General features: G+C 41.1%; 1 protein-coding gene across 4 annotated transcripts in view; it reads right to left on the minus strand.

The window, feature by feature from the left end:
• The window catches only part of brd8a (bromodomain containing 8a), an 82,666-nt gene that overhangs the window by 36,548 nt on the left and 26,925 nt on the right, over nucleotides 1-19,193 (minus strand). For 3 of the 4 annotated variants that reach the window (XM_078418273.1, XM_078418271.1, XM_078418270.1), the window contains 9 exons: nucleotides 18,631-18,807; nucleotides 14,776-15,047; nucleotides 13,633-13,974; nucleotides 9,649-9,841; nucleotides 8,767-8,813; nucleotides 7,346-7,563; nucleotides 6,189-6,281; nucleotides 4,141-4,209; nucleotides 1,727-1,904 (listed from right to left, as the gene is read on the minus strand). In XM_078418273.1, coding sequence (XP_078274399.1) covers nucleotides 1,727-1,904; nucleotides 4,141-4,209; nucleotides 6,189-6,281; nucleotides 7,346-7,563; nucleotides 8,767-8,813; nucleotides 9,649-9,841; nucleotides 13,633-13,974; nucleotides 14,776-15,047; nucleotides 18,631-18,807 — 1,589 coding nt within the window. The remainder of the gene's footprint in view (nucleotides 1-1,726; nucleotides 1,905-4,140; nucleotides 4,210-6,188; nucleotides 6,282-7,345; nucleotides 7,564-8,766; nucleotides 8,814-9,648; nucleotides 9,842-13,632; nucleotides 13,975-14,775; nucleotides 15,048-18,630; nucleotides 18,808-19,193) is intronic. The other variant, XM_078418272.1, reaches the window with a different exon arrangement.

Raw genomic sequence — 19,193 nt, forward strand, 5'->3', positions numbered from 1 at the left:
ATCGCCGAGCCTGCGTTTGGTTTCGCCGATGTAAAGAAGTTGACATCTAGAGCAGCGGAGTTGGAGGAGGTGCAGGTGAACCTCTGTCTCACCTGGAAAGACTATACAGTTTGTTTTACGTTATATGGATATGATCAATAAACAAACAAAAATGTCCAAAAAAAACAGGCATATATTGACCTAATTACAATCATATTGGTATATCTTACTTTTTCTTTGCTTACAAAATCATAAAGGAAATTATTCTCAACTTCTCCTTTGTGGCTATTGTGCTGGCCATACCTGGTATAGCCAGGTCACAAGGCTACAAAAGTCATGCAAGCTCTACTGCTGAGATCACACTTAAAGACGGAGTTCAGTAAAAGAGTCAAAGACTCGTACAGCATGAAAACAGGCCCTTCAGCCCACCATGTCTGTGCCAACCATCAAATTCCTATCCATACTCAGCCCATTTCCGAGCATTTAGCTTCTAGCCTTCAATACCATGGCATTTTAAGTTTTCAAGCACGTCAACATCTTAAATCTTGTGAGGGTATCTGCCTCATCATTCCTCAAGCTCCTTTTTATTCATCTCAAGGTGTTTTTTTGCCCCTTCAAATACCTCAAATCTCTTGTTCCTTATCGTACCCCTAGCACCTCAGGTTATAGGCACCTCCACAAAGGGAGACAGTTTCTTGTTCATTGTTACATCTTCTGTGCACCCTCAAAATATTTTATACCTTAATCAGGTTTCCCCTCAGTCTTCTCTATCCTAAAGAAAATAATCCCAACCTACTCAACCTCTCCTCAGAGCTCCATCACAGCCAACAATGCAGTGAATCTCCTTTACGCTCTTTCCAGTACAATCACATCTTTCCTGTACTGCTAACAATATTTTAACTGAGGCCTAATTAATGTTTTATGTTGCTTCGTTTAGTTTAGATTAGCGTAGAAACAGGACCTTTGGCCGACCAAGTCCGTGCCAACCAGTGATGCCCCATACACTATCTCTATCCTACACACTAGGGACAATTTACAGAAACCAATTAACCTATAAACCTGCACGTCTTTTAGAACTGGGTGGAAACCGGAGCACCCAGAGAAAACTCAGTCACATGGAGAACGTAGACTCCATATAGACAGCACCTGTAGTCAGGATCGAACCCCGGTCTCCAGCCCTGTAAGGCAGCAACTCTACTACCGCGCCAGTGCTGCAAGGTTGTAGCACAACCGCCCTGTTCTTATATTATGTTCAAACTAATGGAAAGTATTCCAAACCAGCTTATCTTCTTGCACTGTTGACTTCAGAGATCCTTGGACATGTACACCAATGTCCCTCTCTTCCTCAGTAATGGTACTAACATTCATTTCATAAATGCTTGCTTTATTAGTCCTTCCAAAATACACAACTTCACATTCTCTGCCCATCTTCCCAACTCATTTTTCTGTAGCTGGTCTACCCTCCTGACTATTGATAACACCACCTATTTTGTGTCAGCTGAAATTATACCTCCTCTGTTCACATCCATTTCGTAATCTAGATAACAAACTGCAAGAGTTCCACCTTCAGAAGTATGGTTTAGTTAAGACCAAGGTTACAAATTATAACACCTTTCTTACCCTTATTCATAATCTTACATCTGCTGCAACAAAAACATTTGATTTTAGACAAAGATTGGTCCAGACTAACTTTCATATTTTGATTATTTACATTTATGTGAAATATTAAAAGTTGGGAGAGTTCTACCTGAATTTGTTCTAAGACATCTCGTTGCATTTCTAATGCCATGTGATACACATCATGATCAGAGCTATTATACATCACTGCATTTTGGAACATCAGCATTATGTCACGCTGAAACTCTGCTGTTGTGCGAATTAAACCAGTCTCTATATTTTTCTTTATTGTAGACAAATCCATTGGTCTAAAGAAATTGAAACAGTGGTCAGTACAAATAATTTCTTAGAACCACTTGCCAAGTAATGATTTCCTGAAATATAGCATTTAATTGGCTTTCTGGCTGCTTAGCACGGAGATCACTTTCTGTGGCTCCAACAGATATTCAACTAAAGCTGCATCTTAATCTTACATGGTTTGGGATTATTAATAAACTGGCACGCTATATTCAGCTCATTCTGATGCACCAATGTCAATGATAAAGTCAATCTCTTCATCTACTGGAATCCCACCTTGGTTTTCTCTCTTTACTGTTTATGGTCACACTGATTCAAAGCTAAAATGGAAACTCACAAATATTTTTAAATCTCGTGAACATTTACCTTTTATATATCTTTACTTCCTGGACAGATAATCACTGCAATGGATGTCTTGGCAACACTTATACACGTCAAAAAGTACTTATTTATAAATATTTGAGAAGCTCTGGCAATGAAATTGACAGCTGGCTGAAATCTATCATCTCTCACAACAGTCTCATTAATAAAATATTCTTGTGCATAAATGCATCTTAGACAATGTTAATTCAGCACACAATATTTTAGTTATTGACATAAGATTAAAATGCAGACCCACTTATTTACCCACTCAATTATTTTATTAATTTATCTCTAAGTTTAAGAAGAGGGAAGTAAATGCTTGCTTGGGGTTTTAGGTTGTTTATTGCCATGTGGTACAGTGAAAAGCATTGTTTTGCATGCTATCCAAGCAGATTCGGTATGCCATACACAAATACAATCAAGCCAAACTCAAGCAGAATAAGTAGAGCAAAGAGGAAGATTCAGAATGCAGAGCATAATTCTCAGCATTGTAACACATTAATTCCAGAGAAAAAGTCCAATGTCCACAATAGGGTACAGGTGAATCAGACTTTGCTTTAAATACCAATGCAGACATAATGGTTTTGGGATACATGAAGCATTATACAATTGATGTAATGAAAATATTTCCAATGAATTATCAGAGTTTACAAATGCAAGTTGGATTACATGTATAATGGGGCAGAGGCTAAAAAAGTTAATTTTACACGGGACCTGCCAGATCAAGGTTGGGACATTCTTGGTTCAAGCAAGCTAATCTTAAAAGGATAGCACAGGAATATCCAGTATTAGGTATCTCCCAACCAGCACATAACCGATAAAATCTTTACATTAAAAAGCTGGAATAAGTGCTTTAATCTCAATGAATGCTGATCCTGTTTGTGATTTTCAGACTCCTGGGCTCAAATGGGGAGAAAAAAAGGTCAGTGAGAGTTCTATCTCTATATGGCACTTATTATTCTTTATGTGGGAAAATTACAATTCTACCCATAGCCATTGATGTAACGAGCTGCATTTTAACAGAATGATGCTAATTTTTTAAACCAGAATAGATTTTGTCAGGTTCCAGAGCATATTAGTTTCTCAACATTTCAAGGTCTGCGCTTTCATTTTGCAATGTGTAGAGGAGCCAAGAATATAAACTCAAGGTAGGGTTCTGCAAATAAACACACATCTCAAAACTGCTATATTACTCTGAGATACTGTATTACCTTAAAAGTTATGATTCCTAATACTGGCATATTTTAAATTGTACAATATGAATTTTTACAAAGGTACATATGGGTATCTACTTTTTTCATGTCTTTGTAATGTAACCAAATGACCCTACGTTTGAGATTATGGAGTTTTTCAAATTAATTTATGGAAATAACAAAACCATTACACATGTAAAAATGTTGATAATTATTAAACAGTGTAAAAACTGCTTGTAAGATGGAAATAATTTTCTGCAAAATCCAATGTTGGAGCAATTTTAGAGAGATTTTATAGTTCACAGTGCTATGCAGATTTCTTTCATAGATTATAACATATTATCATAAATTATAATAAATGTTATTTGTAAACTTTTGAAACGATCCTTGAAATGGGTGATGATTTATAGAATATCAACATAAAACGATTTATCATCAGTAGATTTAAAACTAATTCCACAGGATTCAAGTATTTTGGCATTACAGATAACTTTATGCCACAAAGCTTTCAGAGTCTCAGTTAATTTTGCAGTTAATTAACACTAATTTCATACAAAAATATTAAATCCATTAAACTGGGCAAGTCCACCAAATAATTTGTTGTATTCGAAAGAGAGCACTAATCGCAAGAATCACTTTATAAAAACTGCCGAACTATGATGAATTTGCTAAACTTGTTCAAAAAGCTGACCTGTGCACAATACTATGATATCCTGGGGCGATATCATCTGTTACTGGTTGAAGGAATACATTAGCATATCTGAAAAACAAAGAATATATATTTGGAACAGTAATGGTAAATGTTGTAAAACATCAACATTGTTCTGTAAACAGCACTCGTCTATTAAATATACTGGCATGCATTCCCAACCCCACAAGCACGCAACTTGTGGGAAGGAATGACCAGTGGCGTCCTCACGGTGCCAAAAGACACCACCGACCCTACTCAATGTAATAAGCTCAGATCAATTCCAGAAACTCAAAAACTGGGCATCAGTCGTAGCAGCATATTGTATTCCACTACAATTTGTAACTCGTGACCCAGTAACTCTCCTCTCCAATATCTCTGGTTCAATGAGTGTAGTAAAGTATGCCCAAAGTGTCAGACACATCAAGCTGCCAATCCATTGAAGCTACTGCATAGAACTGCTTGTGAAAAGTAGTAAGTAGTGAAAAAAGCATGCCAAAATCAGAATTAAACAATCTCACAACCAATTGAACAGAAAGGTCTAGTAAAAGTCAGAGGGTGATAATTGAGGATTGCTTTACAAACTGTGGGCCTGTGACCAGTGGGGTGCTGCAAGGATTAGTGCTGGGTTCACTGTTGTTTGTCATCTATATTAACTATTCGGATGAGAAGGTAGTTGACGTGGTTAGTAGGTTTCCAGATAACACCAACATTGATTGTACAACAGACGGTGAACAAGTTTATCTAAGATTACAACCGGATCTAGTGAACTGGGAAAGTGGGTCAAGAAATGGAAGCTGGAATTCATGAACAAGTGAACCAGAGCAGTAAACGGCAGAGCCCCAGTGAGTGTTGTAGGACAGAGAAACCTGGGGGTATGATGGAACACTTGCACTATCGTGTCACCTTGCTATAAAACAGACGTCGTTAGCTGGAAAGGGTGCAGGAAAGATTTACAAGGATGTTACCAGGACCATAGGGCTTGAGTTATAAGGGAAGACTGGATTGGCAGGAGCTTTTTTCCCCTGGAGCATAGGAGACTGAGGAGTGACCTTACAGGGGGATATAAAATGATAACTGGCATATATACAATGATTGGTCACACTCTTTTTCCTAGAGTAAGGTAGGAGAGTCTAAAACCTAGAAGGCATAAATTTAAGCTGAAAGGGGACAGATTTAAAGGAGACGAGAGGTTCAATTGTGTCACATAGGGCATGGTGGTAATGTAGAATGGGCTGCAGGAGGAATGGTGGAGACAGTACAATCACAACATTTAAAGGACATTTGGACAGGATAGAAAAGGGTCAACTACATGCAAATGGCACTGGCTCGGGCAGGCAACTTGGTCAGTATGGAAGATTTGCATCAAAGGGCCTGTTTCCATCTGTTTAACTCAATTACTCTAATTACTACAAGAAGCATGCAACTTTAGCATTGTGACTTCTCTGATGACTGAACACAATGTATTAGTGTTGAAAGATTTGCCACCATCTTCATCGAGAAGTTGCAGGCTGATTTGCCTCATCATGAAGACCCACTATCTTCAGTTAATTAAGTTCACTTTACATGTTAGTGTAAGTGAACTTGCAGTGTCCTAGAGTGGCCTAGATGCTGGGAAGGCCTAACATCCGAGCTGCAATGCTGAAGAAATGTTCTAGAACGAAACTAAGAACTAGCCATGCTATTCTGGTACACAAGGAAATTGGCATTTACTCAAAATTTTGTCATGATTACAAAAAGCAGGACAAATCTATTTACAGGCATCCTCCCACCCATAATCTTTGGGAGTAATACAGCAGTGTGGTACTTTTCTCCAATGTGTTCAAAATATCACCCATTAGTGAAATCCTGTGCTGATTCCATCCTTCCTACTAATTAGCCATGAGAATACATTTACCAAACTCATGCCACTTCCTCTATTAAAGGTATCTTGTTAATGCTCTGTCATGCTATTGTTAACCTTCATTGTCAACAGATTATAATGACTCTTTTCGGGTTATTGTTGTAAACGTTCCCTTCCTGTAGAGATAACATTGCAGAATTGCACAAACCTGTGATTAGCAGCTGCTCTCCACACGAGCATAATAGCCTTTTTCCAAATTTTTTGAGCTTGTATGGCTTCTTGGTCTTCACTACAAACTGAACTAAAGATGGTGAGCAAGGTAAACAAAATTAGACTTCTAAATTAGATGGCAGTAATAAAACTTACAGAATCATGAAAGGCATAGATAGAGTGGATGTGGGAAGGATGTTTCCACTGGTGGGAGAGTCTAGGACGAGAGGTCATAGCCTCAGAGTTAAAGGACACCCTTTTAGAAAGGAGGTGAGGAGGAACTTCTTTAGTCAAAGCGTAGTTAATCTGTGGAACTCATGGCCACAGAGGGCTGTGGAGGCCAAGTCAGTGGATATTTTAAAGACAGAGATAGACAAATTCTTGATTAGAATGGGTGTCAAGGGTAATGGGGAGAAGGCAGGAAAATGGGAATAGGAGGCAGAGATCAGCCATGATTGAATGGCGGAGTAGACCTGATAAGTCGAATGGCTTAATTCTACTCCAATAACTTGTGAACTAGTAATGCAAATAACACAATATTTTTTTATAGCAGCCCAAGGCCCAGAAAATCTCCAGAAATAGTGGAGAACTAGTGTGAATGAGTACAAGAAAGACATTTGTTATAAAAAAAAAGCATTGGGGAAATTAGTGCATCCAAAAGGCAGTTAATCTACAGGACCTTATGATCTGCATCCTACAGTTTTGAAGGAGGCAGCTCTGGAAACATTGTTTGGCATCTTCCAAAATTCTATAGATTCTGAAAATCAATGTACGATTTTGGTATACGATAATCTAAATGTGGCAAACGCAATGAGAAAACAGAATTAAAACTTTGAATGGGATTATTTTTCTAGGGTGTATAGGAACATGATTTCTTCAGGTACCCACGAGTGGAGTTAAATGCATCTACTTAATATGTGACTATTTAACTGCTTAAGTCGATAAATTGAGGATTGAAAGGAACAGGTGAATTCAACTTACTCTCCGACATATGAAAGATACATTTTTGCCATTGCAAGTATAGAAAAAGCTTATAATGATGACCAAAGACCTATTGTGCAGGGTTAAACCAAATATTAATGTTATCATGTTGAGCTGCACATATATTTTTCATCTCCTTTCAAGAGTTGGTAAAAAAAAAGTTTGTAAACTTACAACTGAGAGGAAGCAGGGCTGCTGGGGATTGAATCAGCAAGGACTGATGATTGTAAATGAGCATTGTGAATACTGAATCCATCGTCACTTTCACTGACAGGTGGTTCGTTATCAGTTTCTGACATATAAATCTCATTTGGTTCCTCCTCCCTGGTCTCATCCACACTGGCAGCTTCACTAGCTCCATCTTCCTCTTTGGGAATAAGCATCTCCTGCAGCTGTAAAAAAATAGCATTCTCATCAATGAAACAATGACGTTAGCACAGTACTTGACCTTATCTCAACATATAACGCAAACGACATAAACGCTTCTCCATCGCCTTCCTGTCCTTTTCCATAACTTCTCATATTTGGATAGTTCAAACATATGTAGATTATTACAATGAAAAATAACCTAACAGTAATCTGAGGTGAAAACAGATTAAAATAAATTTGAGTCAGACCTGAAAAGGGCTGGTTCTTTTTGAGCATTGCTGAACAAAATAACTTGTTCCTAGATCTCTGCTTATATTGCTCTCGAACTACTGATGCATGATTTAAGAGATGGAATAGACCTACCCTACCCTTCCAAGTATGCTTTCCACTTTGCAAGATCATGGCTGAGTTTCAACCTCAGTACCATTTTCCTGCACTATTCCCACATCCCAATTCCCTGAATATCCAAAAATCTATAAACCTCTTTTTTGAATGATAACAATGACTGAGCCTCCAAGGCCCCCTCAGATAAGCAATTCCAAGAATTTGCCACCATTTAAGTAAGAGAAATTTCTTCTCATCTTAGCCCCTTTTCTGAGATTATGATCCCTGGTCCAGATTCTTCAGCCAGGAGGAACAATGTCTGTGCGAGACCGAGAAGTGACACGACAGAAGTATTTGAAATTCTAAGAGGTATCAATCTTTCTTTTTCAATCTTTTTCAATCTTGCTAATCAATCTTTTTCCCCAGGGTGTAATGTCGAACAGCTGTAGGTATAGGTTCACAATGAGAGGAAGATGGTTTAAAGGAGATGTGTGAGGTAAGGTTTCTAGAGAGGTAGGTGCCCGGAAGATACTGCCAGGAGAGGTGCTGGGATCAGGAACAATGGCAATGGTTTAAAGGTATTTAGGCAGGAGTATGAACATGCAGGAAATGGAGGGGGACCTACTCTATGCAGAGAGATTGGCATCCTAGTCACACCTGTTCCAGTGCAGTTCTGCCCTATGTTCTAAAATATTCATCTGAAATTTGTAAATTATGCGACTAAACAACAACGGATTTCAGTAATGAAATATTAAGGTTTAGCAATTTTATAAGATCAGTTCATGAAGTCATTCTCTCTATCACAGTATATATAAATCCAAGTAAACTTACAACAATACAAAGTTACAGATTCAATCACATCCACAGTCACATCAACTGAAACAAAAACAGGTGAGCAGTACCTTGATTTGACCCTTTAAAATTAATCGGGTCTCTTCCTTTGTGGCATCTAAAGATTGAAAGCAAAGTGGAATCTTGCATTAATGTTAATATTGAACAAATAATAATAGCATCATACATAAAATTGTGATCTGCTGAAAAGATTATCACCATCAATCTGTGCACTACTTGAAAATTCTCTTGCTCAAGATTGCAAAACTGTACTTGTAAGAAATAATAACATAAATATGAAATGTATAGTTTACTATGGCGGGGCTTGGGTTGATTTGAGTTTAGTTTTCCAATTTGTCGTGGCTTAGAAATACAGGGCGTTATAGTGCATTTGTAGCTTCATTTGCAACAATCAATAGGCAATAGGTGCAGAAGTAGGCCATTCAGCCCTTCAGCAGTGTGGCCCATTGGGCAGCCATTCGGCCCATTGGGTAGTGCGGTTGAGCAAAGATTAGTTGTTTTTCCATGGGGGGGGGGAAATGCTTTGTGACAGAATGAAAAAAAAACAGATGAACAATCATTGATATTTCTCTTTAATGAAACACGAGTGGCACATGATAGTATGCAAGCAAATGCCTAGAATGAACCTTGTCTATTCAGATTCAGCACTATACTGAAAGATGGTGGTGAGGAGTAGGAAGGGGGATGGTAGTCAGCAAAGGTTACCACTGCTGATCATTGATACATTTCCAATAGAGATAACCGGACAACGTGGATGTAGGTTGGGGAGAGGGGAAGGAGAAAAAGAAAATGTAAAGAATGTTATCAAATTATTAAATATTTTATTGAGTATTATTATATATGGAGAAAATGATTGTCTGCCAGATTAGGTTGGAGTTTTATTTACGATCTTTTATTACAAACGAGTCCCACTCACTTCCTATTCCACTGACCTACAATTTCAGATGGTCCCACATCAATAGAAGTATTCTTGCACTGTGTTAAGCTCCTCGGAGACATCTGACCAATGTCCTCAGAGGTACTTTTGCTTCGTGCGGTGCTCCGTGGCAGGGGATGTGTAGTTTCCTCAGATGTACTTTTACTTCGCATGGTGCCCCTCGGCAAAACGTGTTCCAGTCCTAGTGCCTAATGTGACAGAAATCAACCTTTACAAAATGGCCCATAATTTTCAGAATCTATTTTCATAGGTAAAGTGAAGAGCTATGACCTCTGTAGAAAAAATGAAATTGTTTCCCAAGAATTAAGGGAAATCTTGAAATGATAAAAAGATTATTGCATCTCAAGACAATCCTGATTTTTGTTTAATTCATGCCCACTCTCAACCCAGTCTGGTCAACTTCACCATTGGCTGTAATATTTTGAACACTCCTCCAAGGCTCATAAACTCTTGCATGGAGATCAAGGGTGGAGCAACCATGTCACCTCCAAGCTGCACATTACCTCAGTTTCATTGTTTGAGAAGAAAAATATAGCAATATCTCAAATATAAAATGACATTTGTCTGGAAAAAGTTCTGCTTAAAGTTTACTGACCTAAAATATGAACACACTCTCTCTCTCCCCACATGTTTTGCCTGGTCTTCTGAGCACTTTCAGCATTTTCATTTTTATTTAATGTTATTGGATTAAACCACTGGCACAGGACAATTAACATCATCATAAAGACTGCCTACCACCACATAATACATTTGCCAGTGTTTCTCAAAATCTGAAGGCACATTTATTATTTACTCTGATACAGTGTGTTTCAAGAGAGGCAGACACTCTTTTTTACATATTCCTAAATATTGCTAACCATTTTCCAATATTTTTAATATTGAACACAACATATTGTAATCAATGTGTAAGAAGGAACTGCAGATGCTGGTTTAAACCAAAGATAGACACAAAAAGCTGGAGTAACAGCGGGACAAGCAACATCTCTGGAGAGAAGGAAAGGGTGGCGATTTGGGTTGAGACCCTTCTTCAGACTGATTAGGGATAAGGGAAACAAGAGATATGGACGGTGATGAGGAGAGGTAAAGAACAATGAATTTACACAAAAAAGTTACAATGATAAAGGAAGCAGGCCATTGTTAACTGTACGTAGGGTGAAAATGAGAAGCTAGTGCGTCTTGGGTGGGGGAGGGATAGAGGGGGAATGCTGGGGCTACCTGAAGTGAGAGAAATCAATATTCATACCATTGGACTGTAAACTGCCCAAGCGAAATATGAGATGCTGTTTCTCCAATTTGCATTTAGCCTCACTCTGACAATGGAGGAGACCTAGGACAGAAAGGCCTGTGTGGGAATGGGAAGGAGAATTAGTGTCCAGCAACCGGGAGGTCAGGTAGGTTCAGGTTCGCTGAGCAAAGGTGTTCCGCAAAACAATCGCCGGCCTGCGTTTGGTCCCACCGATGTATAAGAGTTCACATCTTGAACAACGGATACAGTAGATGAGGTTGGAGGAGGTGCAAGTGAACCTCTGCCTAACCTGAAAGGACTGTCGGGGTCCCTGGACAGAGTCGAGGAAGGAGGTATAGCGACAGGTGTGGCATCTTCTGCATTTGCAGGGGAAGATACCTGGGGAGGGGGTAGTTTGGATGGGAAGTGATGAATTAACCAGGGAGTTGCCGAGGGAATGGTGTCTGCAGAAGGTGGAAAGGGGTGGAGATGGGAAAATGTGGCTAGTGGTGGAATCCCGATGGAGGTGGCGGAAATTTCAGAGGATTATGTGTTGTATATGATGGCTGATGGGGTGGAAGGTAAGGACTAGAGCAGGGGCCTCCAAACCTTTCAGCATGAGGGCCACATTATATATTTGACACATTTTTGCGGGCCATAGGAAAAAATAAAGAAGTGCGAGTTTTATAAATTTAATGAACTAAAAAAAAGTTTAGACTGGGTTACGTTAAATTAGATTAGGAAAGATTAGTTTAGTTTACATTAGGTTTATATGGCAACAAATAAATAATATTAAATTTCTAAAAAGAGCTTGAAATATTGGAATATACCCTAGGTATACAATTATTTATAAAACAGAAAATACAGCGAGCACCACTTGGGGAGAGAGAGAGGGGTAGAGAGTGGGGAGGGGGAGGGAAATGAAAATGGGGGGGGGGCAGAGAAAATGGGGGGGGCAGAGAATGTGGGGGGGAGGAGAGAGAATGGGGGGGGAGAGAGAGAGTGGGGGGGGAGAGAGGGAGAGAGGGGGGAGAGAGAGGGAGAGGGGGAGAAAGGGGGGGAGAGGGTTGGGGGGAGAGAGAGTCGGGGTAGATGGAGCAGCAGGTGAGAGCGGGAGCGCGGGGAGGGTGTCAGAGTGTGAAGGAGCACTGCCACTTGTGGGTGCTGCTCCCCCCCTCCCTCTCTCCCCCCCCTCCCTATCTCCCCCCCCCCCTCTATTTCCCTCTCTCCCAGAGCCAGCGAGATCAGCGCCGCTCCTTCACTCTCTTCCTGGCCCCGTCTTCCTCCAACGCAGCGAAATAAGAACAAACACAAGTGTAGTTGTTGTTCAGAAGCCCTGCGGCGGCGGTGGCGAGGAGGGAAGTTTCACTTGTGTTTTTTTCTTATTTTACTGCGTTAGAGGGAGACGGGGTTGGGGAAGAGTGGAGGAGCGGCGCAGATCTCGCTGGCACTGGGAGAGATGGAGGGAAGGAAGGAGCAGCCCCCGTAAGGGCGGCGGCGCTCCTTCACCGGACCCTCTGACACCCTCCCCCTCCCTGCACTCCCACTCTCACCCGCTGGTCCCTCTATCCCGACTCTCTCCACCCACCCCCCCCCCTTCTCTCTCCCCGGGGTGAGTGACGGCGGCGAGGAGGGAAATTTCCTTGAGTTTGGTGTTTGCGAGTTTGGTGTTTACAAGATCTCTCGCTTTGTCCCGGCTCTGGGTCGGTGGCGATCTGCTCTCCGGAGAACCTTCGCCGGCAGCTTCTGCCTCCAGTCCCCGCTGCCTAAGAGCTTGCTGCGGGCCGGATAAAATCACGTGGTGGACCGGATGTGGCCCACGGGCCATAGTTTGGAGATCCCTGGACTAGAGGGACTCATTCTCTGTTGCGACTAGGGGGAGCAGGAGCATGGGTGGAGGTGCGAAGTACCGAGGAGACACGAGTGAGGGCCTCATCTATGATGGGAGAAGGGAACCCCTGTTCCCTAAAGAATGAGGACATCTTGGATGTCCTATTATGGAACACCTCATCTTGGGCACAGATGCGGCATAGACAGAGGAATTGGGAGTAGGGGGTAGAGTCTTTGCAGGAAGCAGGGTGGGAAGAAGTGTAGTCGAGATAGCTGTGGGAGTCAGTGGGTTTGAAATAGACGTCAGTCATTAGTCTATTTCCTGTGATGGAGACTGTGAGATCAAGAAATGGGAGGGAGGTGTTGGAGATGGTCCAAGTAAATTTGAGTGCAGGATGAAAATTGGTGGTATAGTTGAGGAAGTCCATAAGTTCTGCATGGGTGCAGAGGGGAGCGCCGATGCAGTCATTAATGTAACGGAGATAGAGCAAGTGTATCAGGGATGTGTGGAGATAGGGTCAGGGATTGTTCAACTAACCCCTACAAAGAGGCAGGCATAGCTGGGGCCCATGTGGGTGCCTATAGCTACTCCTTGGACTTGGAGGAAGTGGGAGGAGTCAAAGGAGAAGTTGGTTTGAGGGTGAGGACCAGCTCCGCTAGGTGGAGTAGAGTGTTAGTAGAGGGCAATTGGATGGTTCTGCGGTCGAGGAAGAAACGGAGGGCTTTAAGGCCTTCCTGGTGGGGAATGGAGGTGTAGAGTGACTGAACGTCCACAGTAAAGATGAGGAAGTGGGGGCTCAGAAAGTGGAAGTCAAGATTGTAATCCATATTAATTTACCTTCGGTATCATTGCAATACCCTTTTTATATATTTATTAAAATATGAAGCCATATAATTTGTCGTAAACTTTCTCCACCATCTCACCTCGGATTTCAGGCCACGGAAAATTGCCATTTTTCCTGCACTTGCCATCTGTTGCACATGTCCTGAAATGGACTCTTCTTCCTGTTCTTGCTCCTCCTCTCCCTGTTCTGGCAATTCCTGTTTAATTTTGATAACTAAATTGTCTTTAGAGTCCAATCCAGCCAATATCTGTCTCTCATCACTGGGTCGACAGTCTGATTTGTGAGCCTGTTGCTGGATTTCTTCAGTTTCCTCCTTAATCGTCTGCCCAGTCTGAAACAGGGATGCAGAATTTTCCTCAGTAGCTGTGAGCTGCTCTCCGACATCAGTAGGAAGATCAATCAACCGTGGTGTTTCCTCCACCTAAAAATTAACAGATGATCTATCAGTTGCTCCTAATTCCTATTGATTTCATGTTGCAATTTCCATTTTCTTATTGTTCTTCCAGGTAGCCCACATAATTTAGTAATTCCTAAAGGAAGCCAATGGAAACATATTCTTGCAAAGAGGTTTTGATTCCTAAATGGAGTCATAGAACTTTGTTGCACCATAAGATGGCACAACCTGACCTCCCATTCACAATTTCCCCCAGATTACACAGGTCGGCACAAGCCATTCAAATGCAACAAAGCAGCAGTTTGGAAACTGAACAACCAGCTACCCTACAGAAGAGCTTTCTACAAGTGGGGAAGAGTTTCAAGGGATTAATAATATTATGATGCCGAGCAGGCAAGATAATCTCTTACCCCTCTCACCCTGGCCACAACTCTTTGAAGCACTTCCCTCTGGAAGGCGACTCTGGACTGTCAAAGCAGCCACAGCCAGATATAAAAACAGCTTTTTTTCCACGAGTGGTAGTTCTACTCAATAACCAAAGTCTGTAGTCTCTTTTTTGCTCTGGTTTATTTTCACCCACATGTTTAGACCGTAATGTTGTATCCTTATTGTTTTGATGTGTTTATGCTTCATTCTTAATTGTTAACTGTATGTTTATGTTGTCATTTGTGAGCGGAGCACCAAGGCACATTCCTTGTATATGCACATACTTGGCCAATAAACAAACTCACTCACTCACTCACTCACTCACTCACTCACTCACTCACTCACTCACTCACTCACTCACTCACTCACTCACTCACTCACGTTGTTTAAAAAACTATTTACCTTTTCTTCAATAATTGCTAGGATGTCTGCAGGATTTCCCAAATTGAGTACATCTGTATAATTAGATACTGCTGTATTGCCTTCAACTTGCTTTGACCGGTGCTGATCCGCAATGCTCTCTCTTTGTCTTGCGATCTGCAGAGTGCCGGATGGTAGACACCTGCTTTCTCCAGAGTCAATCAACACTGAGAAGCCAGTCAGTTCCCCGGATACCGAGAGAGCTGGCTGCTCCACGCAGCTCTCGACCTGAACACATATGGTGGTTTCCTCAACTGCAGAAGTAAACATCGGAAAATACAATTATTCTCCAAAAATGAGAACCATTTCCACAACTATTTTTTTTTTACAAGATATTTCCTGTAATTCTAATCAGACATCCTGCAAAACAGACATCTTACACGATTTAACAACATAATTAGCTTCACAACCTGACATTTGGAATCTTGAGCAAAAACCATAATGGAACTTTGAACAAATGGAAAATTACTCAGGGTAATTACTGCACGCACCAAACTCTATGTAATAGAATACTGCAATTATTTATTCTCACCTGGTTTAGCCATTTATCTGTGAACCAATTGGCTACCTGAAAGCAAAACAAGCTTGCAGTTTACCAGAAAGTGCATAGATTTAATTCTAGGAGGCATCTCAGTTATTAAAAAGATGAGGAGAATTTTATGCTCAGCTACTCGCCTATTTACCTAACTTCAATAGGGTATTATCAAGAAAGTCTGCAGATTATTTGTGGCCTGGTACTTTCTTCGATTGCAGTGTTGTGGTACATTTTGGGCTGACAAAATAATTCTAAAGACCTCCCAAAAGTTGCCCATCATCGTCTCATGAACAGCCCATGGAAGTTCCCACTCCATCTTCTTTCCTGTGTGGAAATGAATGGTATCAGTTGTCTTTCCGTTGAACAACGGATTGGGAGACACAAAATGCTGGAGTAACTCAGCGGGACGGGCAGCATCTCTGGAGAGAAGGAATCGGTGATGTTTCGGGTCAAGACCCTTCTTCAGGTTCAATTCAGCCCAGTCTCGACCCGAAAGGTCACCCAATCCTTCTCTCCTGAGATGCTGCCTGACCTGCTGAGTTACTCCAGCATTTTGTGAAATATTTCCAATGCAATGTCTAGTAAGCAGGTCTCTTGACAATATATAAATTTAACATCAGTTTGCTTTTTATTCAATGTATCGATGTATATTACGCATAATTACAACGTTCATTACCTTTTCTCAGTGAGTTTCAACCTTCAAAGTCTATATAAATCAAGCTTTATATTTTTCCAGGCTTCCAGTAATTCTTATCAATAAGCAACAAAAATATTTCAAGTACTATATTTCCAGCAAAAGGAACAAAGTTCCATACAACAGGAACAGTACATGATACCACAGCTCGTTTACTGATATCTGGACTAATTATCCTGCAACACTGGTTGTATAATCTGAAACAAAGCACCCAATTAAAATTCACAGATCAATGTGAAGGATCCTTTATTGAAAATCATGTATCAGCCACATGATTCCGCATGGAAGTTAAATGCTCCTATTCAAAGACGGGCAAATTTAAGGGGCTCAGAAACAGAAAGGTCAAGAGTTTTTGTCATAATATTGCCCAGCTCAAAACCTCCCTGCTCAAAGAACAAAATCAAATGGGTGTCATTGGCTGCAGATTCAAGTCCCACTCCAGGGACAATATTGGCTAAAACTTCACTGCAATTTTAAGGAACTGCTACACTGTCCAAAGTGCAAACTTTCAGTTAAGATATTAGACCATAAGACATAGGCACAGAATTAGGCCATTCGCCCCATCGACTGCTCCGCCATCTATTTTTCCCTCTCCATGCCATTCCCCTGTAACCTTTAATGTCCTTACTAATCAAGAAACTATCAATCTCTGCCTTAAAAGTGTACAATGGGACCACGGGTGATGACTGTACGGAGTTTGTACGTTCTCCATGTGACTGCGTGACCGATGCTCCCTTTACCTCCCACATTCCAAAGGCATGCAGGTTTGTCGGTTAATTGGCTTCTGTAAACTGTCCCTAGTGCGTAGGAAAGAATTAGTGTACCGGTCACCAAGGTCATTGGTCAGCAAGGACTCATTGTCCGAAGGGCCTGTTTCCACACTGGGTTTCTAAACTAAATTCTAAAACTAACCCAACTAAACAATGGCAATGCATTCCACAGATTCACCATCCTCTTCATCTGTATTCTAAAGGTATGTCTTTTTATTATGAGGCTGTGCCCTCTAGTCCTAGACTTTCCCATTACTGGAAACATCCTCTCCATGTCCACTTTATGTTGAGTCATAGAGTGATACAGTGCAGAAACAGGCCCCTCGGCCCAACTTGCCCACACCGGCCAACATGTCCCAGCGACTCTAATACCACTTGCCTGCGTTTGGTCCATATTCCTCCAAATTTGTCCTGTCCATGTACCTGTCTAACTGTTTATTAAACGTTGGGATAGCCCCAGCCTCAACTACCTCCTCTGGCAGCTTGTTCCATACACCCACCACCCCTTGTGTGAAAAAGGTACCCCTAAGATTCCTATTAAATCTTTTCCCCTTCACCTTAAACCTATGTCCTCTGATCCTCAATTCACCTACTCTGGGCAAGCGACTCTGTGCATCTACCCGATCTATTCCTCTCATGATTTTATACACCTCTAAGATCAACCTCTCATCCTTCTGCGCTCCCTGGAATAGAGACCCAGCCTACTCAACCTCTCCCTATAGCTCAGACCCTCTAGTCCTGGCACCATCCTCATAAATCTTCTCTGTACCTTTTCCAGCTTGACAACATCTTTCCTATAACATGGTGCCCAGAACTGAACACAATACTTTAAATGCAGTCTCACCAACCTCTTTTACAACTGCAACATGGCCTCCCAACTTCTATACTCAATATTCTGACTGATGACAATAGACAATAGAAAATAGGTGCAGAAAATGAAGGCGAATGTACCACCTTTTGACCATTTATCTGCGACTCGGTCTTTAGGGAACCATGCACCTGCACTCCAAGATCCCTCTGCTCTACAACACTCCCTATAGCCCTACCATTCACTGAATATGTCCTGCCCATGTTAGACTTCCCAAAATGCAACACCTCACATTTCTCTGTGGGCATTTCATTATTTGGTGGGTTTCAATGGGATCCAGCACCATCCTTTTAACACCAGGCAGTAATGGCCAAGAGTCATCAAACGCTCCTCATACGTTAACCCAATCATCCCTGGGATCATTCTCAGAAACCCCCTCAGGACCCTCTCCAATGTCAGCAGATCCTCAGAGATGGGGCCCTAAACTGCAATCCTGCACCAGCATTCCCAAGTCATATTGCACATCTGATTTCTGAATCCTCTGCCCATTTAAAAAATATTTTGCCTCAATATTCCTTAAACTAAAGCCTATTTTAAAAACAATCTAAACAAATGTAAAAACATCCTAGAGCACTAAAAGTATGAGAATTATCCCAATTGTACTCCCCATTTTTCACATTGAGCCAATTTTATGGATGTTTTATCCCTTTATCAATATTGAGGATCTTACACAAAATCTACAAGATAGGAATACAAGGAGAAATATTGTAAAGACAGCTTTACGCTGCTTTGTTTGAGAATCAGATTTGAGAAGATAACTTGTGATATCATTGGTTTTTGTCCAATCTGAGTTCACGTGGTATCCACTGTACCAATGGAAATTTGACTGTCATATTTTTAATTCTACGGCTTTTCCGATATTTCTCTTCAATATCCAAATGCAGATGTTTGAGACAATCTTTAAAAGGAACAGGATTTGTATTTTTCTTTAAACATCTGGCATTGTTGGTTAGACTGCCTAGTGACAGACCTGTCCTGCTGATCTTCTGCATCATGGTTGTGGTGGTGGCTGAATACACCTGGTCAGCTAGAATTTGCATGGGTTTAACTGGAGGTGGTGCCTCACGGCTGATGGTAGAGAAGGGAACGAAAGGTGATGTGAACTGCGAGAGGCCGACCTCCAAAAGCCTTGACAGAGTAGGGGCACCTAACATAAAGTGCACAAAGAAAGATACAAGGCTCATGCAGGTAGGCAAGAGGAACTACGTTCAACACACATTCTTTATTTGATTGAATGAACCCACTGTGAACTGTGCTCTCCAAATTGCTCTCAATGTATGGGGTATAGCTTGAGAAACATTTCCACTCCAGAGATCTAAATTTAACAGTTTTTGTTAAAACTCCACCTCAAGAGTATGTTGGGAGTGTTTTTCAATTCATATATTAAACTGGGCTTTGGTCAGCTCTCTTAAACAAACAGATTTGTCTGCTGCATTTCCTACTCCATAATAGAGGTTACCAATGAGAAGGTATTTCATTTGCAGCATCCTAAAGTTGAACTCGTATATGAATGTAAAATCTCACATTACACTT

The sequence above is a fragment of the Rhinoraja longicauda genome, chromosome 21 (assembly GCF_053455715.1).
Source record: "Rhinoraja longicauda isolate Sanriku21f chromosome 21, sRhiLon1.1, whole genome shotgun sequence".
In the NCBI taxonomy this organism is placed as follows: domain Eukaryota; kingdom Metazoa; phylum Chordata; class Chondrichthyes; order Rajiformes; family Arhynchobatidae; genus Rhinoraja; species Rhinoraja longicauda.